General features: G+C 38.0%; 1 protein-coding gene across 5 annotated transcripts in view; it reads right to left on the bottom strand.

Moving 5' to 3' along the window:
• PDCD2L (programmed cell death 2 like) overlaps positions 1–23051 on the bottom strand; it is a 29593-nt gene extending 6542 nt beyond the window's left edge. The window contains exons 1-8 of one of the 5 annotated variants that reach the window (XR_003044418.1): positions 22891–23051; positions 22611–22777; positions 22402–22462; positions 20828–21201; positions 19678–19788; positions 6404–6552; positions 5560–5683; positions 4396–4570 (exon numbers count right to left, since the gene is read on the bottom strand). Coding sequence is in view for 4 of the 5 variants with exons in the window: in XM_015600229.2 (XP_015455715.1) it covers positions 5454–5683; positions 6404–6552; positions 19678–19788; positions 20828–21201; positions 22402–22462; positions 22611–22777; positions 22891–22998 (1200 nt within the window). In the remaining variant the exon portion in view is untranslated. Of the gene's footprint in view, positions 1–4395; positions 4571–5076; positions 5684–6403; positions 6553–19677; positions 19789–20827; positions 21202–22401; positions 22463–22610; positions 22778–22890 lie in introns of those variants that run through there. The other 4 variants (XM_015600231.2, XM_015600232.2, XM_015600229.2 and 1 more) reach the window with 4 other exon arrangements.
• Between the last annotated feature and the right edge of the window lie 2429 nt (positions 23052–25480).

The raw sequence follows: 25480 nt of genomic DNA, 5'->3' as shown, positions 1-25480 counted from the left end.
CCACGAAAATATCGGTCAGCAAGGAGTAAAGAATTAAGTATTTTAAAAAGCCATACTCTGGAAGATAAAAGACTTTTTGACTTAGAATTTAAAATAAGAAATAACAACAAAAAAGACTGAGAGAATCCCATAAATTTTTAAACTGTGAAAAACCTAACAAAACAAAAATAGGAAGGAAAAAGGAAAAAGACAGCTAGCAAGAAACAAGGAGGATGTAGAATAAATAGACCAGTAAGAAAAATATTAAGATCTCAAAAAATAAGGGCTCAAAGGATTGACATCAATATACTAATAGAAATTCTGGTTAAAAATATATATAAAAGCAAAAATTTCAACTACATATTAATACATGAAAGGGCAAAATAAAACTAATAATTCTTCTAAAGAATGAATGCTCATTTATTAAAACTGGCTTAATTACCTCTATTAAACCTAATTGTTATAACTATTGCTTTGCTGTCATAGCTGTTCTTCCTGTTGTCTTTGTAAGAATCACCAAAGGCATTAAGAGTTGCGCAGTGGCTTTCATGGTGTTTTGCTTAATTGAAATCTAATTCACATGCCATAAAATTCACCATTTTAAAATGTATAATTCAATGGTTTTTTTTAGCATATTTCTAGAGGAATACAAACATCTCCCTGATCTACTTCCAGAACATTTTCATCACTCCAAAAAGATACTCCATACCCATATCCATTAGCAGTCACTCTCCATTCTCTCGTGCCCCCAGCTTTTGGAAATCACCAGTATACTTTTTGTTTCCATGGATTTACCTATTTGGGACATTTCATATAAATGAAATCATATAATCTGTAGCCTTTTTGTGCCTAGCTTCTTTCACTTAGCATGTTTTCAAGGTACAACCATGCTGTAGCATGTGTCATGCAGTACTTCATTACTTTTTATGGCAGAATAATATTCTATGAGGAGCCCACATTTTGTTTATGCATTGATTAGTTGATAGACATTTGAGTTATTTCTACTTTTTGGCTATTATGAGCAATGCTGATATGAGCATCTGTGTACACATTATGCTTTCAATTCTCTTGGGTTTACACCAAGGAGTGAAATTGCTTTCTTTTATCAATAATATTCACAAAGCTTTTCCAAAATTTTATACCAGATGCTGCTAAGGATGAAGAGAAATCAATACTCTCCCATGTGGCTCAGAACAACATAAACTGTGGTACAGACCTATTAAGCTGCAATTTCCTAACATAACTTAGATAATAAATACACACACACACACACACAGCTATTAAAAAGAATGCAAAAAGTTGAAAACCACATGATATCACTTATATGTGAGATATAAACCTAAAAGCAACAAACAAACAAGACAAACAGAGACTCATGGACGTGGACTGTCGGAGCCAGCCGACGAAGTAATTGAGGGTACCTAAAAGGGGGAGCATGGACTGAGGAAAAGAAAGAAGACAGAAAGAATTGCAGGAGGGATCACAGAATCAAGCTGTGTCTGTATCTGTGTCTGTGTCCCCGAGTTTATTTAAAACACACTACTTATAGCATCGCAATGAGAAAACAGCAGTCAAGACCCAAGGTCAGCCAAATTACTCATTCTACAAAACAATGAAGTTCTTACAACTCCCTTCTTGGAAAACACCGAGTGTTTAAAATAGTTTAGTGCCACTTATCTCAAAGCTCACCAAGTTAGCTCAGCTCCCAACATCGGACAACAGACTAGTGGTTACCAGAGGGTGGGGGGAGGGGAGAGGTAGATGGGATAAAAGGGGTCAAATATATGATGACAGAAAGAAATCTAACTATGGGTAGTGAACACAGAATGCAATATATATATACCATACTGTTGAATTGTACACTTGAAATTTACTGGATTTCATTAACCAATGTCATCATAATAAAAAATAAATTAATTTTTAAAAAATGCAAAAAATAAGAATAGACAGGAACTTCTTCAACTTGAAAAAGAACATTTACAAAAACTCTACAATTAACAGGTTACTTAATGATTAAAGATGACTGCTTTACTCCTATAATATGACAAAGATGTCTGCTCTCATATTTATATTCAACCTTGATTTGGAGGTTCTAGTCAATACTAGGAGGCAAAAATTTTAAAAATTAAAAGACAGCTAGCTAAGGAAAGGAGTAAAACTCTCTTCATTCCCTAATGACATGATTGTCTTATGTCTAAAACATGATGTAATCAACAAAAAAAGTCATCAGGAACATTGTAGGGCTTAATATATAAAAATCAATTGTGGGAGTAATGTCAAGGAGGATGGTAGAATAGGAAGCTCCAGGAATCTTACTTTACACTGGAGCACCAGTGAGCTGCCAGAACTATCTGAAGCAACTATTTTGGAACTCTGAAGTCTAGTCAAACACTTCATCTCTCAGGGGAGAACTTTATTAAGAGGTTGGTAAATTTCAGAGTCTTTTCATTAGCAGCTAAGCTACTTACACATCCGAGAAACTTCAAGCAGGAAAAACTGAAAGAGATCCACACTAGACACATTATAGTCAAATTATTAAAACTCAAAGACAAAGAGATAATTCTGAAAGCAAGATAGAAGTAACTAGTTACATACAAGACATCCTCCTTAAGATTTAACAGCTAATTTCTCAGAAGCCAGGAAGGCTAGGAGGCAGTGGGACAACATTGTTAAAGTCCTGAAGAAAAAGACTGTAAACCAAGAATTGTATATGCAGCAAAACCATCCTTCGAAAATTAAGAATTAAGACATTATCAGATTTCGAAAAAGCTGAGGGAGTTTATTACCAGTAGATCTGCTTTACAAGAAATGCTAAGAGGAGTTATTCACGGTGAAATGAGAGGACACTAGACAGCAACTCAAAGATAAAAAATAAAGAATACTAGTAAAATTAACTTCATAAAAGCCCGTTTTACTTTATTGTACTTTTTGTTTGGTTTGTAACTTCTCTCTTTTTCCTATATGATTTAAGAGGCAAATGAATAAAATAATTATTATTTATGTTAACAGACACACGAGATATAAAGATAGAATCTGTGACAATAACACTACAAAGGGAGAAGAACAGAAATATATATACATGTAGAATGTTTGTATGTTACTGAAATGAAGTTGGCGTTACTCAAACTAGACTGTCGTAATATTAATTGTAATTCTCAAAGTAGCCATTTGGAGATTTTTTAAGTTATTTAGTAAATAGCTAAAAAATATAAAATGAAAGAAGAGAATCTAAATGGTATATTACAAATAATCACCTAAGTACAAAAAAGAGTAGTAATAGAGGAATTGAGAAAAAAAAATTGTGACATACAGAAAATAGATAGCTAAATGGCAGAAGTCAATTCTTCTTTATCAGTAATAACATGAAATGTAAATGGATTAAACTCTTTTAAAAAAGGCATTGGCAAATTGAATAATAAAAAAAAGATCTCCCTATACACTATTAGAGACTCTCTTTAGATATAGGAACACAAAAAGGATGACAGCAAAAGGACAGAAAAAAATATTCCTGGCAAACAGTAACCAAAAGAGAATTGGAGTAGCTATATTACTGTTAGACAAAATACACTGCAAATGAAAAAATGGTTACAAGAGACAAAAAGCGTTGTTACATGTTGATAAAAAGGTTCAACAGGGCCAATAAAATATAATAACTGTAAACACACATGCTTCTATCTGCAAAGACCTGAAATATATAAAGTAGAAATTGACAGAATTGAAGGGAGAAACAGACAGTATTACAATGACAGTTGACTTCAATAACCCCACTCATAATAAATAAGAGGACCAGACAGATCAATAAGAAAATAGAGAATATGATTATGCTATAAATCAATTAGAACTAATGGACACATAAAGAACACTCCACTTAACAGCAGTATATACATTCTTTTGAAGTGCCCATGGAACATTCTCTGGGATATACCGTATGTTAAGCCACAAAGTAAGTCTCAATGAATTGGAAAAGATTGAAATCATATAAAGTTTCTTTTTTGATCACAATGAAATAAAACTAGTAACAGAAGGAAAACTAGAAAATTCAAAAATATGTGGAAGTTAAACATTTTAAACCAACAGATCAAAGAAGAAATAACAAGGGAAATTAAACAATACTTTTGAGAAAAAAGGAAAAAACAACAACACACCGAACCTTATATGAGATGCAGTGAAAGCAGCGCTAAGAGGAAAATTTACAGATGCAAATACATACATTAAAAACAAAGAATGACCTCAAATTAATGACTGTATACCTTAAGGAACTACAAAAAGATGACCTCAAATTAATAACTGTATACCTTAAGGAACTACAAAAAGACCAAGCAAACAAAGCTGGCAGAAGAAATAAAAAAATAAAGGCTAGAGAAGAGATTTTTTTTTTCCTCTCTTTAATTCCCCCACCCCACTTCCACCCCTGACCTATGGATGTTGCCATTTCCCCTTAAGAACCGGATCTCTGAAGGCGAGGCGTCTCCTCTCACATGCTCGTTGTCAGTGCCTGGTGCCCCTGGTGCACTTGCGGGGCCTGGCGTACCCAGGGTATGGTCCGTGGCTCCACCTGGGGCACGAACCGTAGAGATTTTTAAAATGGAGACTATAAGAACAATAAAGAAAAATGTACAAAACCAAAAGTTTGTTCTTTGTGAAGATCAACAAAATTGACAAATCTTTAGCTAGAATGAATAAGAAAGAGAAACCCCACATTACTAAAATCAGAAATGAAAGTAGGAAAATTACTACTATGGGAATAAAAAAGATTAAAGAGAATACTGTGAACAACTGTCTACCAACAAACTGGATGACCTAAATGAGATGGACAAACTTCTAGAAACACAGTCTAGCAAAACTGACTCAAGAAGAAATAGGAAATTTGAATAGACCTGTAGCTAGTAAGGAGATTGACTCAGTAATCAAAAATCTCCCAACAAAGACAAGGCAAGAACTAGATAGTATAATATTACAAAGCATTTTAAGAGGAATGACTATTAATCCTTAAACGCTCCTAAAAATGGAAGGGAATACTAACTCATTCTATGAGGCTAGCAATATTCCTTATAAATATAGATGCAAAAATCTTCAACAAAATACTAGCAAACGGAATCCAAGAACTTATAAAAAGGTTTATACACCATGATCCAATGGGATTTATCCCAAGAATGCAAAGATGGTTAAACATACAAAAAAAATCAATGTAATTCACCACATTAAGAGAAAGAGTAGAACTGCATGATCATCTCAATTGACGCAGGAAAAGCACTTGACAAAATTCGACATCCTGTAGTGATAAAAATCACTCAATAAACTAAGAATGCGAGGGAAATTCCTCAATTTCATAAAGGCCATATATATGACAAACCCACAGCTAACATGATATTTGATGGTGAAAAACTGAAAGCTTTCCTCCTAAAACTTGGGAACAAGACAAGGATGCCCACTTCTGCCACTTCTATTTAACACAGAAGTTCTAGACAGAGCAATTAGGCAAGAAAAAAAAATAAAAGGCATCCAAACTGGAAAGGAGAAAGTAAACTGATCTGTTTCAGATGATCTGATCTTGTATGTGGAAAACTAAAGAATCCACACCAAATAATTTGGTTTTGTATATTTTTCTCTCCTGTTTTTATATTCTCCCTCAAAATCTCTGCCGTAGCCTTTATTTTTTCCTTTCTTCTTCCAGCTTTGGTTGATTGGTCTTCTTTTGCTAGTTCTGTAAGGTATACAGTTAGGTAATTAATTTGAGATTTCTTTGTTTCTAATGTATGTGTTTACAGCTCTAACTTTTCTTCTTAGCACCACCTCTCGCAAATATATTCAATAAAGTCACAGAATAAGACAATTGACACCCTCAAATTCATTATATTTCTATACACTTAAATGAACAATACTAAAATAAATTTTTTTTTAAAAACCAACAATTTACAATAGCACTAAAAACAATAAAATACCTAGTAATAAATTTAACTGAAGAGGCAAAAGACTTGTACAATGAAAAGTACAAAACGTTGCTGAAGGAAATTAAAGAAGACAGATAAATGTAAACACGTCCTGTGTTCATGGATTGGAAGAATTAATATTGTTAATTATTGTTAACGATACTACTCAAAGTGATCTACAGATTCAATGCAACCCCTATCAAGTCTCAACAGTGTTATTTACAGAAATAGAAAAACATTTTTAAATTCGTAAGAATTCTCAAGGGACCACCAAAATAACGTTAAAAAAAAAAGAAAGGTGGAAGAATCACATTTCCTGACTTCAAAACTTAATACAAAGCTACATTATTCTAAACATACTGATCTCCCAAATTTCCCAAATTTCCGTAACATGCTTATATTTTATAAGTAAACAAAAATGAAAGTCTTTCATTTTGAAATAATTCCAAATTTAGTGCAAGAAATTCACATCCAAATTAATAAAGGGCTATTACCTAAATTAGCACTTCTCAGTATGCTGACCAGTGCTGGCATAAGCTGAAACTCGAATGTCCTTTGGGCTCCACAGTGGCTGCAGGCTGGGAGCTCAGTGACTTCTGATGTAGGACAAGTCAAAAAAAGTGGTTCTCCACTCCAGGAATACCTAGAATAAGAAAACAAAGAACACTGAGTCAGGACCACACAGAAATCACATCTAACATCTAACATCACGCTTCCCAAGCTTTGTTCTTTCTTGCAGGGTACCAGGAGTAAACCAGAGAAAAAGAAAATCCGTAAGTCCAAAACACTAGCCGCAGCCTGTAAAGCACGGCAAGATACCTGAAGTCTTACCCACGCTTGATTCAGTCTGGATGAAGGCACTAAAGCCAATGTGGAACTGAATCTAAATAAAAATGCCACAAAGCCCAGACTCAGCTCAACTGCAAATTAAATGAACTCCAATCTCTGTACTACCGGCATGCCCATCTAAGGACTTCGGTATCTACAATATTTTAAAAAGTTATTATATATAGAAAGAAGCAGAAAAATACAAAGAAAACAACAGACAAGATAATGGAATTATTAGACAAAGACTTTAAAGAAGGGGTCCCCAATCCCCAGGCCACAGACCAGTACCAGTTCATGGCCTCCTGTTAGGTACCAGGCCATATAGTAGGTGAGCGACCAAAGTTTCATCTGTATTTGCACGCATCACCGCCTCAGCTCCATCTCAGATCATTAGATTCTCATAGCAGCACCAGTCCCTAGTGCCAAAAAGGTTGGGAACTGCTACTTTAAAGTACCAATAATAAACATGTAAAGAATCTAGTGGAAAAGGTGAACATGCATAAACAGATGAGGAATTTAGCACAGAAATGGAAACCACGAGAGACTGAAACAGAAATGTGTATCAGAAATAAAGAATTTCATTCAATAAAAGTTAACAGCAGACTGGAAACAAACAACAAAAACTGAATTTAAGGAAAATAAGAAATATCCAAAATGAAACAAAAAGTGTAAACTAAAAAAGAAACAGCATTTAAAAACCATGAGATGACTTCAAGTAGTGTAACATATAATTAACTGGAGTCCTAGAAGAAAGAAGATAGAAAAAATATTTGAAGAGATAATAGCCAAAATTTCCCCAAAATTAGTGAAAAGACATCAAACCTACAAATCAAAAAAGCTCAGCAAATTCCAAGCAGGATAAATTAAAACACACAAAGTACATAAAGTACACATATATATTACAAATAGAACAATAAGAAATACAGCTAGTTTTTAATACAAAGGCAAGAAGACAATGGGACAAATCTTTTCAGAGCTGAAAGAAGAAAAGTAAAAAAATAAGATTTATATGCAATGAAAATGTCCATTAAAAGCAATATTAATACATTTTTAGACAGATATAACCTGAGAGATTTGTCTCCAATAAATCTATACTTCAAAAAAAATTAAAAGTAGTTCTTCAAGATGAAGGGAAATATCAGATGGAAGCTCACACCTGCATGAAGGAATGTGGAGCACCCTTTTATGAACAAACATAAAAGATCTTCTGATAATTACTTTCATTTAATATATACAGACTTCCTTAAAAACTATTATTTCAAGCAAAAATAATACTGTATTATGGGTATACAGCATATATAGAAGTGGATATATGAAAACAAGATCACAAAGGGCAGGAGAAGGTAAATGGGAATCTGGATGGCTCTTAGTTCATAAAGTAGTAAACTAGTATGTGAAGGTAGACTGCAATAGCTCAGAGAAGTATATTATAATCACAAAGCTAACACAAAAAAGGTAAGAGAGCCACTACGGAAAGTCACAAAAGGAGACAAAAACATAAACTAAGAATATTCAATTCAAAAAGAACCCTCTTATACTGCTGGTGGGATTGCAAATTGGTACAGCCACTATGGAAAACAGTATGGAGGTTCCTCAAAAAACTAAGAATTGGTCTACTATATGATCCAGCAATCTTTCTACTGGGTATTTACCCCAAAGACTTGAAAACCCATATCCAAAAAGATATTTGCACACCAATGTTCATAGCAGCATTATTCATCTACTAGATAGTACACTCCTTGAACTCAGAGCCCATGTCATTTTCATTTTTATGCATTGAAGGCACTCAAATTCCTATTAAGAGAGCTGCCATTATTGTAGGAATCTAAAAGTAGACCACAAAAATCACATGATATCATTTATATGTGTGATATAAACCTAAAAGCAACAAATGAGCTTGACAAACAAACAGAGACTCATGGACATAGACTATAGACTAGTGGTTACCAGAGGGGTAGGGGGTGTGGGAGGAGGGGGGAGGTAGACGGGGTAAAGGGTGTCAAATATGTGGGGTTAGGGGGAGGGTGAAGTGGGTAAAGGGGATCAAATATATGGTGGCTGAAGGAAACTGGACTTTGGGTGGTAAACACACAATAGAATATATAGATATCAAATGATAATGTACACCTGCAAATTATATAATTGCATTAACCAATGTTACCCCTTAAATTTAAAAAAAGAAAAAAAAAACGCAAAAAAAAAAAAGAATATTCAATTCACTGAAAAGATTAAACAAAAAAGAAAGGGGACAAAAAAATAAATAAATAAAAGCTGGAAAGGCCAATAGCAGAATAAAATTAACCCACTACCACCAATAATTACATTAAATGGACTAAAATGTCATGTAAAAGGCAAACAGATGGATTTTTAAAAAGGCAAGAGCCATATATTTAAGCCGTTTAAGAAAAACATTTTAGATATCACCTCATACTAGGCTATTATCAAAAAGACAAGAAGTAACAAGTGTTGGCAAGGATGTAGAAAAAAGGAAACACTTTTGCACTGTTGGTGGGATTGTAAATTGGTACAGCCACTAGGGAAAAGAGTATGGAAGTTCCTCAAAAAATCAAAAATAGATGTATCATATGATCCAGCAATTCCACTTCTTGGTATTTATCCAAAGATAATAAAAACATTAACTCAAAAAGATATATGCACCCCCATGTTCACTGCAATGTTATTTATACTAGCCAAGATATGAAAACATGTCCATCGATAGATGAATGGATAAATTGTGACACACACACACATATATATACAATGGAGTACACATAAAAAAGAATGCAATTGTGCCATTCGTAACAACATGGATTGACCTGGAGGGCATTATACTAAGTGAAATAAGTCAGAGAAAGACAAATGCCATATGATCTCTCTTATATGTGGAATCTAAACAAAACCAAACCAAAACCAAGCTCATAGATACAGAGAATAGACTGGTTGTTGCCAGAGGTGGGTGTTGGGAGGTAGGAGAAACAGGTGAACTTTCCTTTTAGTTTAAATAAGTGGAATAATTTATGTAAAAAAATACTTTGTATTTAAAAGAAGAGGTTGAAAGTAAAAGGGTGAAAAAAAATCAACTATACAAAGACTAAACAAAAGAAAGCTAATGTGGCTACATTAGCAGACAAAATATACTCCAAGGAAGGAGTATGATCAGAAATAAATAAGAACATGTCATAATTATACCAGGATTAATTCATCAGATAAATATAATACAAGTGCACATATCTTAAAACGGCACGAAATTCATAAGACATAAATCTGACAGAAGATAAAGACATATCCATAATCACAGTTGGAGGTTTTAACATTCTTCTCAGTAACTGATAAGCGAGAAGAAAAAGGTAATCAGTAATAAATAAAAACTGGCATTACAATTGGCTATTCATTTGGAAAAAAATGAACCTTGACTCTCATATATCATATACAAAAATTAACTGAAAATGGATCACAGACCTAAATATAAGAAATAAAACTAAAAACTTCTACAAGAGCACAGGAAAAATCCTGTTATCTTGGGTTAGGCAGAAATTTCTTAGGAAATAAAAAGTATGAACCATTGAAAACAAAACAAAACAAAACAACTGTTAAGTTGGACTTGGTCAAAATTTAAAACGTCTCTTCAAAAGGTTCTACTAATAAAATGAAAGGCAAGGCACGGATGAGTGTGACTTATTGGCAGCGGAGATCCACACCATCCCTTCACCCATACACCGGAGCCGCCTCCCGCAAGTCCTTCCCACACAGCCAGAAGGAGCGGCCCAGGTGGTGTAGAATGGCATTGGACTGGTACAGGCTGAGGTCTCCGTCCTGTAACTTGGGGAGCTGCCAGTAGAGACAGGAGGCCTTGAGTGAGCCCTACAGCCAGGTCTCCTTGGTCACCACCTCCTCCTTCCTGCTCTGGCCCTGGTCAGCCCCCCACATGAGCATGGCCTTTCTGTGCCCTGGGGGGCGGGAGACAGGAGTGTGGGGACACAGAGACCTCAGCCTCACAGAGCCCTGGGAGGGGGCCATGGGGATGAGGGTTCTTCCAATAAACTCATAGCACTCAAGTGGGAGTGCTATGAGTTTATTCCCAGCCTCGAGCAGGGAAGCAGATGATGGTATAGGGTGGTGTGGTTGTGGTGTAAGGCAGTGGCGGCAGCAGAGATCAGGACGCAAAGGATTTTAAATATGGACAGTTGATTTTGTCAACTGTACCTCAACAGAAGTGTTTAAACATGGATGAAAAGACACACTTCATTACATAAGATATACAAATGCCAAACAAGCTCATGAAAAGATGCTCAATATTAGTTATTAGGAAAATGAAAATTAAAACTACAGTGAAATATCACTACCATATACTAGAATGGTTAAAATTAAAAAGATTGACAATATTTTTAAAACCACCACCAGGATAAGTCTCTCATGGTCAATCGCTCTCTACTCAATGAACTTTAATATTTGTAGATTTAGTTCTTATTTGGGGTAAATTTCCTATTTCATGTTTGCATATTATTTTTGATTCACTTGTTGGGTTCTCTATTTTGGACACCAATTATCCTCATTGTAATTATTTTTATCAGTCCTCCATAGATATCATTTTCTGGTTGCTTGTCTTCTTTTTCTGCACTGACTAGATTATTTGAAGTCTTTCTCTACATCAGTACTTTGATTTTTAGTCAAGTCTACTAAGTTTCTTACATGTTCTAGGTTTATTAGATACATCATATTGTGTGGCTTAACATTTCAATTTCCTTTGGCATCTCATACTTTATTTTCTCACCTTTGAGCTCTTGATTCTTCTGTATTTTGAAAAATCTGCTGGGAGTTAGGTGTTCCTTAGATTATGTGGTCTTCCAGACATGGTTCTCGGCTCATTTTTGTATGCACTATTCATTTCTTTAATTTTATTGCCCACAGTATGATTATGTGGGTGGTATGTCACTTTTCATCTAGCTCATGCCTATAGGGGGTAACTCTGTTTAGACCATCTATTTACTCCTGGTTTCTTCCTGATTTCCTGTCAATCTCCTATCTGAAGTTTGTTCTTTTCCCCTTCTCCAAGGGTAGTTTTCATTTCCTCTACTTAGAAAAGTAGGTGGTAAAAGACAGGGAATTAGGGTAGGAAGATAGATCTGCTAAGACTGGATACAATCTTTACGAGAACACTTGGGCTTTGTTTTTACTTCTGAGATAGAGTGAAATGTCTTATATGTTGGGACAGAGCCCATTCAAATGAGGGACAAACTGACCTTGACTTTCTTATCATTACTCTAACTCATCATGGAACCCAGCAACTTTTATTTCTGGGAGGTAACCCCTAATTCCGCCCCAATGCACCCAGTTCTTTGTCTAACGACCAGTTCCACTATCCCCCACATCAGAAGATAACAGATTCTCCCCTCCTGTTTCTTTCCAGATTCAAGATGATTACTTACGATTCTCATGATTTTGTGAATTAATTGGTATATTTTACAGAGGTGAGAGAGAGGGTTGCATGGTTAGAACTTGCACTAAACCATACCAGAAATTTCTGTACCTTTCTCTGTGAGCAGTAAATTAATTACATATACAAATACGGGTGAGGCACTCAGAACTGTGTTACACATTTAGTGATATTATGCCTAGGCTGCCACTTCAAGTTTTATGGTATTAAGTTTCTCTTCTAATTTCAGTGCTAATGGAAGGAATTTTCTTAATATTTACAGATGAGCCTTGAACAGCAGGGTTTAGGGACGCCACCTCCCCCACTTTCGTGCACAGTCAAAAATCTGCATATAATTTCTGACTCCCCAAACATTTAGTCATCTCTTGGCATACATGGGATGACTAAATGTTTGGGGAGTCAGAAATTATACGGTTCTAGGACTTCCTCGGATACCAAAATCCAGAAATGCTCAAGTTCCTTATATGAAATGACATGAACAATACATATAGTTGGCCCTCTGTAGCCGCAGTTTCCCCATCTCAGATGAAAAATACCGTCCTTTGATCTGTGGTTGGTTGAATCGGAGGATGTGAAATCCACAGATCTGATGGCCAACTGAATATTTTTCAAAAAAGGAAAAAAAAAAAATCCCAGTGTAAGTGGACTCATGCAGTTCAAATCCATGTTGTGCAAGGGGCAAGGGTCAACTACATTTGTTTTTTCTATTTTATTTTTGGCTGACTTTTACCTTTTGTCTTCATTGTGTCAGGTATTAGGGAATGAAGACCATTTGATTTCACTCTGCTCACTTTATCCATACCGATTTTTACAAGTTTTCACTATGTCACTATTTTTATATACTACACCTGCTGGGTATGTTATTTCCTCTGAGACCTCCCTGACATCCTATTTAAAATAGCTGTTTTATTTTCCTCATTTATCACTTCCAGAAATCATACAACACATCTATTTTTAATCTCACTAGAATGTAAAATCTATAAAACATGAACTTTATCTTTGTGATTTTTTTGTAGCACCTATAACAGTGCCTTGCATCTAGAACAGATTCAATAAATATTTGTTGGGTGAATAAACATGCTTTACACATCATTTGAATCCTCCCTGTAAAGTAGGTATTAGGTTCATTTTACAGAAGTGAAAACGAAGATAAAGTTATGTGCCCAAGGCCAAGTCTTTTGATCCCAAAACCAAGGCTCTTTTTCATCTTCACCTTGTTTGAAAAGTTGTTGGCTCCAACAAGACTTAGTGAAGTACCTACCATATATGGGCACGGTGCTTTGCATTTAAATTATATACTGTTCTTACTGCCAAAGAATTTCTAGAAATCAGGTATTTCAGTAGACTGTTATCCTAAGATCATGAAGAATCCATCAATATTCCAATACTAGTAAGAGATGTTAACAGAACTCTGCTCCCCCAAAAAGGGGCACAGATTTCAAACAAAAGTTAGTATTTATGTGTGTTTTACAGAGTATTTTCACTCACCACCTCATTTAATTCTCATAGAAATCCTATGAAATACGTAGTTGTATCATCATCCTTATTTTAGCGATGAGGCACTGAGGATAAGAAGGTTAAGTGACTTGCCAAAGGATCCACAATTAGAAATGGAAGACATAGGCCTTGAACTTCCAAGGCCTCGGATTCAATATCCTATGAGCACTTATTACTACAAAAGTAATATGTCTTTATACAGGAAACTTACAGACTGCACAAAGGAAATAAATCAAAATTATTTAAGTAACAAACATTTAATTATAAAGATGTAAATCAAACTGACAAGGACATATTCTGTAGTCCAAGAAAAATCAAGACTCCTGTACTCCAGATAATAGCCTTCTAAACCTCCATTTCCAGAATAGCATCAACACTCGTCCAACTTTACCAGCCAGTGCCTCAAAACCACTTTTGTTGTCTTACAATATTTTACGCTCACATCAAATGGTCACCAAGACTTGTCATTTAATTATACAAGTATCTCCCAAATTTATCCCCTCCTTCCCATATCCTCTACCTTGATCCAAAGCCTTTCACTACCTCTCACCTGGATTCCTTTTCTCTGAGTGATCAAAACATATCCCTGGTACCCACTGGCCATGGAATAAAGCATAAATTCTTTAGTAAAAATATGCTGAAAACATAACAGTTGAGGACCCAATCCATGCCAGTACTAGGTACCAGGTATCAGGAGCACCTAGTCTGGCAAGGAAGAAAGACAACAGGGGTATGTGTCCTAAAGGAGGCCAAGGTATGGAGCTGTAGGAGCAGAAGGGAATGGGCAGTCGTTCAGTCAAACTGCTCTCACTTCAGACACCATGACGTCCAGCTCAATGACTTGCCTTCAACACACCACTATGCACTTGGGTACCTTTTTCTTTAATCAGTGATTCCCCTGTGACTTGGAGCATCCTTTCCCTTTAGTCCCTTCTGCAGAGCTCAGGGCCCAAGTGTGTCCCTCCTGCATGACGCCTTCCCTGATGCACCAAGGCACAGGCCTCTCTCGCATCCCTCCTGTTTCCTGCATACCTATTCATAGCTCTACTGGGCACTTGTCATAGCATACAGCGTTGTGTCTCCCTGACCAGATAAGGTATTTTTGTGGCCAGCACCAGGGTCAGGGTTATTGGTTCTCCTCTCACCCCAGGACACAACAACTCACTCCTTCAGAAGCAGTGAGTCTCACTGGGGAAGAGGTCCCTTCTACAGGGTAGTCTCCAGCTGAGAATCACTGCCACTACTGTGGTGCCACATGCTTAAAAATATTTGTTTAATCAGAAAATTCTGTTGAAGGTATCATAAGTTGGGCATATTTCCATGAGGGATTTGTGTTATGAGATCTCTAGTTGCCATACCTAATTAAAACAAGGAGAAACACAATAAACTGGATTTTCATCAATAAAATTAGGATGCAGAAATCAAGAGTAATGTTTGACTTTGTACTAAGTAGTAAAAACGATGGTCGAACAATACATATTAAGAACCTTTAAACACCAAACCTTTGATCCTGATTTTCACTTCTAGAACTAGATTATGGGGAAATCATTAAAAAATTCTAAGATTTATGAAGGAGATGTGTAACACGGCTCTAAAACTGCCAAACTTAAACAAACTGGATGGGAGCACTTAAACACCCAATATTTCCATAACAAAGTTAAATAACAAACCAAGAAAATTACTCATATTAAAGGGCTGATCTCCCTAATATATAAAGAGTTCCTAAAAAATCAAAAGGACTAAGAACTTATGAAAAAAATGAGTGAAGGATATGAATAGATAGAAATTATTCAAAAACACAGAGAATGATGCTAATAAGAAAAAAAGCAAAGTAAAATTATACTTTGTGATGCCATTTTCACCTTGAATTGGCAGAAATACAAAAGTATGAAGCTCACGCTATTGGTAAGGCTATGAGAAAACAGGCACTTATACCTTGCCAAAGTCTATGAGAAAACAGGCACTTATACCTTGCCAAAGTCCTATGGGAGTCACTTTGATGCTATCCTCAAAATTACAATTGCATATACCTTTTGCTTAATTATACCACTTCAGAGAAAGTACCCTATACAAAATACCATAGGCGTAAGATCGTTCATTAGCATAATTTGCAATAAAAGTTTGGAAACAACATTAAATGAATATCGACAAGGCAAATGGATAAGGGACTACAGTACTATAAAGGTTTAAAAAAAAGTTCTCTATGTACTAAGACGACACATTACTGCTACCTACAGGGTAGAGTTAAAAAAGCAGGCTACAAAATGTGCCTAGAATGCCTCCTTTTGTGTGAAAAAAAGAAAAATAATATGTAATTATATTTGCTTATACATGCATAAAGAAACTGTAAGCACACATAGGAAACTAACAATAGTAGTAACCTAGTAGATTCGGGAAGGCAGAAATGTAACTATTTCATTGTATTTATACATATATGAATATGTATTTATTTTTATATTTTTGAGTGTCAGGAATACATTATCTATTTAAAATTTAAGTTTAAAAAAAAAAGCAGAAAAGGATTTCTGGTCAAGATGGCAGAGTAGGTAAACACTGTGCTTGCTTCCTCTCACGACCACATCAAAATTACAACCAAACTACAGAACAACCATCACCGAAAATCTCCTGAAGTCTAGCTAAACAGAAGTCCTACAATTATGAACATACAGAAGAAACCACATTTAGACTGGTAGGAAGGGTGGAGATGCAGAACAGGCTGGTCCCATACCCACATGTGGTGGTTAAAAATCGGGATGTCTCGGCTGCGGAGATCCTCCCAGAGAAGCAAGGGTTTCCAGCCCCATACCAGGTTTCCCAATCACAGCTCTAATGCCAGGAAGACAAGTCCTCACAAAATCTGGATGTGAAAATCAGTGGGACAGAAGGCTGCTGGAGTCCCAGGTATTCCTCTTGGAGGGCTGGAGCACAAACTAACCCACTGGCAGAATCGCTGGCTCTGAGCTCTAGTGCTGGGGCAGCAGCTCTGGGGGTGCCAGAGACATACAAGGAGGAACAAAATTGTCTGGCTTCAGGGAGGCTTTCTCCCAGTTAGAAGTGCTGGCAGAGGCCACTGACTATTCCTTTGTTGGGCCCTCCCCACACCCAGCATGCAGACTCAGGCAGCAGCCACATCTGAGTCTCCATCAACCTAGCTAACACTTATCAGCTGGCTCCGGTGATTCTCTGAGACCCCATCCCACAGAACTTCCATCCCAAGCTGCTTTTAGCATCTTTTTCATACAAATGGCCTGTTTTGGTTTGTGCTACGAACTTTCCTAAAATCTCTCAAAGGTTCACAAACTCCAAACAAGCAGCAAGTGGCCTCAGCATGTCCCATACCTCTTGCTGAGCAGCCCTGAGCCCGACACTAGTAGCACTGGTCTCGGTTCCGGTTTGGCCTCTTCTGGCACCTCCAAGCCCAACATAGGTGGTGTCCATCTGTGGACTGCTTGGTGACTCATGCCAGGTAGCCCTGAGCAGGGCTCAGGCTGTGGCTGAACTTGGCCTGTAGCAGGCTCCTCAGGAGGCCTTGGGGCCAGCACACCCAGTGGCCAGCTTCTGAGCAGCAAGAGCACCAAGAGCCGCTTCCACAAACAACACACCCGAGGGCAGACTGGGCAGGCACCAGAACCCTGCTAAAGTGAACCCTATGTTGTAGGATCAGTTCCTGCAAAACAGCTCCTCTGCTATATTCACCGGCCAGTCCTCACAACCAGTCAGTCTGAGGGTCAATCCCTCCCGCTGATGTGCAAACTGCAACCAAAGCTCAACTATAATAAGTGGGCACACACAACCCATACAAGAGGCATACACCTGGAGCACCCAGCTCAGGTGACCGGGGATACTGCACCACTGGGCCCCACAGGACATCTACTACTTAAGGCCACTCTACTAAGACCAAGAGACATAGCAGCCCTACCTAACACACAGAAATAAACACAGGGAGACAGCCGAAATGGGGAGACAAACGTGTATGAAATGAGAGAAGAGAACAAAGCTCCAGACAAAGAACTAAACAAAACTAAGCAATCTATCAGATGCATAGTTCAAAACACGTTATAAGGATGGTCAGTAAACTTAGGGAGAGTAGATGAACTCTGTTAGAACTTTAACAAAGAGATAGAAAACATTAAAATGGATAGAAAACATAAAAAAGAACTGGTAAGAAATAAAGACTACAATAATTGAAATGAAGAAGACCTTAGGAGAAATCAACAGATTAGATGAAGCAGAGGATCTAATCAATGATTAAGGTAGCAGAAAACACCCAATCAGAACAGCAACAGGAAAGAATAATCCAAAAAAATAAGGATAGTTTAAGGGGCCTCTGGGACAACATCAAGTGTACCAACATTCACATCATAGGGGTATCAGAGGAGAAGAGAGAGCAGGGAATTGAAAACCTAATTGAAGAAACAATGACTGAAAACTTTCCTAACCTGGATATGGAAACAGACATACAAGCCCAGGAAGCAGAGAGGCCCAAACAAAATGAAACCAAAGAGGCCCATACTGAGACACATCATAACTAAAATGCCAAAAGTTAAAGACAAAGAGAGAATCTTAAGAGCACCAAGAGAAAAGCAGTTAGTTACCTACAAGAGAGCTCCCATAAGACTGTCAGCTGATTTCTCAACAAAAACTTTGCAGGCCACAGGGAATGGCATGAAATATTCAAAGTGATGAAAAGCCAGGACCTATAGCCAAAATTACTCTACCCAGCAAAGCTGTCATTTAGAATTGAAGGACAGATAAAGAGCTTCCCAGACAAGAAAAAGCTAAAGGAGTTCATCATCACCAAATCAGTATTACAGGAGATGTTTGAGAGACTTCTTTGAGAAGAGAAAAAAAGGTTAAAAATATGAATAAAATGGCAATAACTACATTAACTTTAAATGTAAATGGACTAAATGCTCCAATTGAAAGACACAGGGTGGATGAATGCATAAGAAAATAAGACCCTTACATATGCTGCCTACAAGATTCACTTCAGATCAAAAGATACAATCAGACTGAAAGTAAAAGGATGGAAAAACGTATATCATGAAAATAGAAACAAACAAAAAAAGCTGGGGTAGCAACACTTATATAGAACAAAATAAACTTTAAAATAAAGGCTATAATAGAGAGCAAAGAAGAACCCAGTAATCCCACTTCTGGGTATTAAGCTGAAGAAACTGAAAACACTACTTCAAAGGGACATGCACATCCATATGTTCACTGCAGTAGTATTTACAATAGTCAAGATATGGATAGAACCTAGGTCTCCATCAATAGATAAATGGATAAGAAAGAAGTGGTGCATATTTACAAAGGAATATTACTCCACCATAAAAAAAGAATGAAATCTTGCCATCTGTAGCAACATGGATCGGCCTAGAAGGTATTTTGCTGAGTGGAGTAAGTGAGACAGAGAGAGGTAAATGCCATATGATTTCATTTACATGAGGAATCTAAAGAACAAAATAAACAAACAAAACAAAAACAAAATCATAGATACAGAGAACATTTTCATGGTTGCCAAATGGGAGGGGGATTGAGAGGGTGGGTGAAAAAGGGGAAGAGAATAAGAAGTACAAATTGGTAATTACCAAATAGTCATGGTACAGCATAAGGAATACAGTCAATAATATTGTAATACACTATACTGTATGTATTGGCATACACTATACTGTATGCCAGCTATAATTTAAAAATTAAAAAATTATTTTGAAAGCAGAAAAAACTTTGAAGAATTTTTAATATATTAAACATTCAATGTCAATAAATGTTTATTGAAAAGTTATATTCTATGATCTCAATTATGTTTTTTAAAAATATACAATACCTACCTACATGCATGCATCCAAATGCATAAAAATAAGTAAATGTAATATACTAAAATCTTAACTTCTTGGTCTGGGGAATATTGTCAATTTTGGTTTTCTTGTTATACTTTCCTGTGTTTTCCAAACTAACATGTATTACTTTTATAATCAAGAGAAATAATAAAAGAAAATGTACCTTTACCTCAAAATCTGCTCCTGACAAGCAGCAATTCTTTTCTTGAATTTGTAAAATATCTTATCTCCACTTTTAATTGTGGTCTTCTCATATTTTTCATTACCATCACCAGGAAGACTACAAAGAGAAGCAGAAAATACTTTTGAGTCTCTATATCCTGAGACTCTCAGTATTTAGAACAAGGTAATTTTTAAAAATTTACCACGCATACCCGGGGCCTGGCGCACAATTTAAATATCTTAAATTTAACACTTATTAAGTATAACAGTAATCCCCTGTCCACCTTTCTCCCAAACTCTGCTCCCTAGCCATTTTCAACTCTGGGATAATTATCTGCAATCTATCTATCTATCTATCTATCTATCTATCTATCTATCTATCTATCTATCACATTCAGGGTGGCATGGCTGTAGACTATTTACAATTTAAAAAGTCATTATGCCCACTGTCTCTCTTGATTTCTGTATTGTGGATTATTTTCAAATACCAACACGTCTTGATGCGACCCAATATTCTGAAAAACCTTATGAAAGAGACAGCTCTGGTAAAGAACCGGGTCATCTCTCCAAATTTACTATTGTAATTCTATTACGACAGCAAAAATGATCATTCTTACATCTTTAGAAGGTTTTGGCTTATAAAGCCTTTCAAGACCTATTCTCTCTCTTGACTCCCAAGCCATCTGATGAGACAGACAACAAATATCAACATCACTTCCATTTTACAAGTGAGAACTGAGCATCTGGAAGGGTCTCTGAGGTCCTAGGCCATTTCTTGAGTCACAGCCAAGAGAATAAACAGATGGTATTTTTCTAACTTATTTGTATCAGCTATAAATTTAAAAATAGAAAACAAATTAAAGAGATAGTGGACACATTTTCTTCCGTAAATACTTGGCATCCCTAACTTCTGTTTGTTCATTTTCTTGAGGGTACTTATAAATAGGACAAAGTATATTCAAGCTAACTCAAGGGTGGGTGATAAAATCCCCTTGTTTGTCTTTCTTTCTCCTCCAAGAAGAGTGAAGCAGAAAGGTCCTATACACGCAAGTTCTGCCTCAAAGAGTTTCCCCAGGGACCAGGGTAAAATCGAAGTGTATCTACTGTGGCAGCTTCCTGATCAAGTCACTTTAGACCACAGCAGCACACGTTCTCACCTTTGGGAAATCAACTGTTCCATATCAATTCCTTCTCTCTGTTGATATTCCCTCAGAAGGTTATGAGCATGATCTAGACTGACCACATCCCTGTAATCGTCCTCATCTACGACACAGATGTAGTAGGGCAGGAACTGTGGTACTACAGAAGGCAGGGCCATCTCTTCTCCAGGAGGCACAGTAAGAGCAGCAGCCAGGACAGTCTCCTGCAGGCAGAGGTCTTGGAGCTGGGCAGTACAGTCTAAGTCTTTGGCACTGTTAGAATCATTTCCAAAATCCAAGGTAAGCTGTGGTGAAGGCATCTCCTCATTGTCACTTCCCCAGTCATCTGCACCTTCACACCAATCCTCAGCTGCAAGGCCCTTCTCCTGTCTCTGGAAGAATACCCGGTGAATGAGGTCCAAGCACACTTGGGTAATCTGATCTATTTCCTTAGCCTTCCCATCTCTTCACCTTCCTGAGGCAGGCTTTGCACCAGCCACTTCCCCTCTGGCATACTCTGATTCACTTCCTGGACCCCCTTTACACAAAAGCATGTTGCTTTCCTTTTCATGGGCAGCGTGGCAAATATAATACAGTGGCTTCCTTAACTATCTGTTTAAAACTCTTTCAGCTGTGCTTTATGCTGGCAAAAAAGAACTACATTTCCCAGGCTCTTGAGCATCTAGGGGTCCAGAAGTGATCAAGGGTCTGCTAATCAGGTAATCAGGTCAGATGAGAGAGAGAGAGAAAAAAAGAGAGACAAGACAGAGAGATAGACAGACAAAGAGACAGAGACAAACTTGAGACAGAGTGAAGTGGAAAGAAAGTCCATGAAGCAAAAGGCAGCCAGTCTGTAGAAGGAGACAGAGCAAGGCTCTGGAGTCAACAGTTCTGACAAGAGCAGCTTCCAGTTCACCAGACCACACACCTCAGCTTCCTGACTGTAGCAGAGGAAGCATAGCAGCGCCTCCAAAGCCAGTTCTGAGGTGTGGTTCTGGAGGTCATTCCTGGAGTTGCCTCCTCCAGCCTATCTAATAAGGTAGCAAAACCTAATTTTAAGTGTCTCACCTTTAAAAAGTCAAAGTGTTTTTTCTATTATCTGAAGTTGAAGCCTGGCAAATACAGAAAGACAGAACCATCATGTTTTTCTTCCCAGTACTGCTATTACCATGCCTGGCACATATTAAGAGTTTAGCATATTTGTAAAGCAATCTTTACAGGCAAAGGGAGGCTGAATTACTTCTGCAGCTACCAACTTGCCTGACTTCGATTAAGTTCAGATTTCGTCTTATTAAATGTGTTATATACATATCACAGTAGGTATATTTACTGCAAACATATATGTATTACACACGCCCGTGTATATGTATACACCCATATGTTTTCCCAAACAGAAAAATCAGTAAGTTATGTGCCTCAAGACCTTCAGTGTGTATTAAAAGAAACAACTACAAAACCTTAAGGAAATAACATTTTACGATTCAGAAAAAGAGCAAAAACCATTCCAACGTACTTGAAAGACCATAGCTTAAAGGATAATCTAGAAAATACCCTCAACTTACAGCAAATCATGTTAGTCACAACGGCTTTACCTGAGTGTCTGGCGCCTCTTTCTCTCGCATCTGCAGGCACTGGGAGCGGAACACCTTCCAGCTTTAGGATAAAGACAAACGGCCGTCAGGGTTCCACTCTTGACCGCCAACGGGCTGGCCAGCCCCATCCCAGCGCGCCGGGTGCGGTCTCCCGCTCCCGCCCACTCGGTATAAAATCCCGGGGTCAGCTCTGGGGCTTCCTCACCAACCTGCGCGCTCCGCAGCTGCCGCACCTGGGGCGGGGGCAAGTGAACACGTGCAATAGCCGATGAAACGGGGAACCTTCCAGCGGGCAGTACACTTGCACGACCAAGGCAAGCAACTGCCTGCAACGTTCACACACTGGCCTTGGCGCTGCTACGGCGGGCAGGGCGTCCTGAGGATAGAGGAGGCACTCAAACTCTGACTCTGCCCCGGTACCTCGCCCACTCCCTCACCCCGTAGCCCTTATCAGCACCCGCCGAACCCGACTGCAGCGCCCTATCTCACCGGAAGGCCGCCCAGCTTGCTGGCACTCCAGGCACCGGGCCCAGTCGGGCGACCGTGCACCGCGGCATCTGGAAGCCCGAGCAGCACTGGCTTCCGGACAGCCGCCATGACGACGGGAGCCCACGTGCAAAGACGAACTACGGCAGCCGAGATGGTGCACCCTCTGCGCACGCGCCCGCCCACACCTGCGCATCGGCCCCGCCCCCTAAGGTCCTTTCCGAAGACGACGCACGGCGGACTGTTGTTGTCGTGGGCTCAAAATCAGGGAGCCCAGGCATTATGTGCCGCCTAATGCGCTGAGATAGGAAGTACGCATCCTTTACTATAAAGAAGTCTTGCCGTAAAGTTTTATCTGAAATAAGCGGGATAATATTATCTTTAACAAGAAAAAAAAAATCCTTAATTTTTAGAAATACACGTCAAAATGCTTAATCTAGGATTTGCTAAAACACAATAATGGGTAGGAGGTAGGTAAAATAAGGCCAGGAATTGATAATTGTTGAAATTTGGTGACAGGCACGTGGAGGACTGTTATACTATTTGACTTTTATATGTCTACAATTTCCCATAATAAAGTTTTTAAAATGCCTGTGGCACAACATAGGTGAACTTCAAAATACTAAGTGAAAGAAGCCAGACACAAAAGACAGCATTCTGGAAAAGGTGAACATTACGAAATAAGATCAATGGTTGCCAGGGTTTGGGTTTAGGGGGTAGGGCTTGACCACAAAGGAGTACTGGGAATTTTTTTGGATAATGAATATGCTCTGTATCTCAACTGTGGTGGTTACATGACTGCATGCAATTGTCAAAACTCAGAACCACATCTCAAAGTTAGGTGAATTTCATGTAAATTATCTTAATAAACCTGACTTTAAAAATGCATGTTGCAACAGCACTATTTCAGGCTTTATACTATCATGTGCAAAGAAAATGAATGTTTTCAAGGACTGACACCTCAAATGACACCAGTACCTCATAACACTTGGCTCCAGGCCCAGAGAAGTCCTGGAGTTGAAACCAGCTTACTTCTGGTTTATCAGTGCCAATCTGATAGCTTTAAAAGGCACCGTGAAGTCTGACCTTCGTGTTCACTTCAGGTCTAGCCAAAGAGCTGGATGACTTGGCAGATACTTGTTATTTTAGCTTATGTTTTCCAGGATATATTTTTAAATTATAGCAAGAAACAAACTTCGAAATTATTGTTCTTGGTACCACATCAAGACATCTAACAGTTATTGAGCGCTCTTCAACACCAGTCATCTGTTTACATCATAACACTACCTATTACAGCCTCTTGATTGAAGTGTGACAACAGCATGAAGGCTTATTATTTAAGATGGATTTTCAAGGTGTTATATGCTGCCACATTCTGGGATTCCAGAGGCAACTTAATATCAAAGTTGACATCATTGTAGAATCTGTGGAACAATGTAACAAAGAAGTGATTGCAAGTGTGAGGTTTGAAGTATGACTTAATTCATGATTTTCTAGGGTTTGGATCTGACAAACACACCAATCATCAAGTTGTGATCCAGTTTGCATGAGGAAGTACAGAATAAAGATGTTGAAAGCTGCTTCTGTCTCCCACTGAAGAGCTGTTTGTGATGGTTAATTTCACATGTTAACTGAGCTAAGGGATGCCCAGATAGCTGGTAAAATATCATTTCTGGGATCGTCTGTGAGGGTGTTTCCAGAAGAGAACAGCATTTGAATCAGACTGTGTACAGAAGATCACCCTCACCAGTGTGGCTCGGCATGATTCAATTTATTGAGGGCTGGAACAGAACAAAAAGGTGGAAGAAGGGTGAATTTTTTTTTTTCTTCTCAAGCTGGGACACCCATTTTCTACTGTCCTCGGACATTTGAGCTCCTGGTTCTCTGGCCTTCAGACTCCAGGGTTTACATCAGCAGCTCCCCAGTTTGTAGGCTTTCAGACTTAGACTACACGCCTGGCTTCCCTGGTTCTCCAGCTTGCAGTCAATATATTATGGAACTTCTCAGCCTCCATAATCACATGAGCCAATTCCCATAATAAATCTCCGCTTAAATATATATATTTCCTATTTGTTCTGTTTTTCTGGAAACTCTTAACATACTGTGCAAGACTTGCAACAACAGGCAGCCAAGGAACAAGTAGAAGCTAAAAGTGATGATAGTGGCAGTGATGAGGGGCAGGAGAACAAGCCACGGGCCAAGAGACGTATGGCCAATTGCAACATGCCAGTTCCTCCTGCATAAGAGAAGACATGATACTTGGCATCTGGCCTAGACCACGGTGGTCCCACTGCTAAGAGATCCTTCATGGGAATCCAGGTTAGCCTGAGAGGGTCTGCTACATTGAATTTTCCTTGGTCTGCAGACTTTTTTGTGCTTGCTCTTTTGTAATAGAGGAAGTGGCTCTGATGAGAAAAGGCCTTCACTTTTTATCAGTGACATTAAGAATGAAGTTGGGTCAGCAGTGGCCTAAACAGAACTCAACCATCAAAGAACATCTATCATCTCTACAAAGGTGGGGAGAGAAGTGGGCATTCACTCTTGGAATTAATAAAAAAAGAAGCCCACTTCACCAATAGAAAGATGAGAAGTG

The sequence above is a fragment of the Pteropus alecto genome, unplaced genomic scaffold (genome assembly GCF_000325575.1).
Source record: "Pteropus alecto unplaced genomic scaffold, ASM32557v1 scaffold7, whole genome shotgun sequence".
In the NCBI taxonomy this organism is placed as follows: Eukaryota; Metazoa; Chordata; class Mammalia; order Chiroptera; family Pteropodidae; genus Pteropus; species Pteropus alecto.
This window is presented reverse-complemented; position numbering and strand designations above follow the sequence as displayed.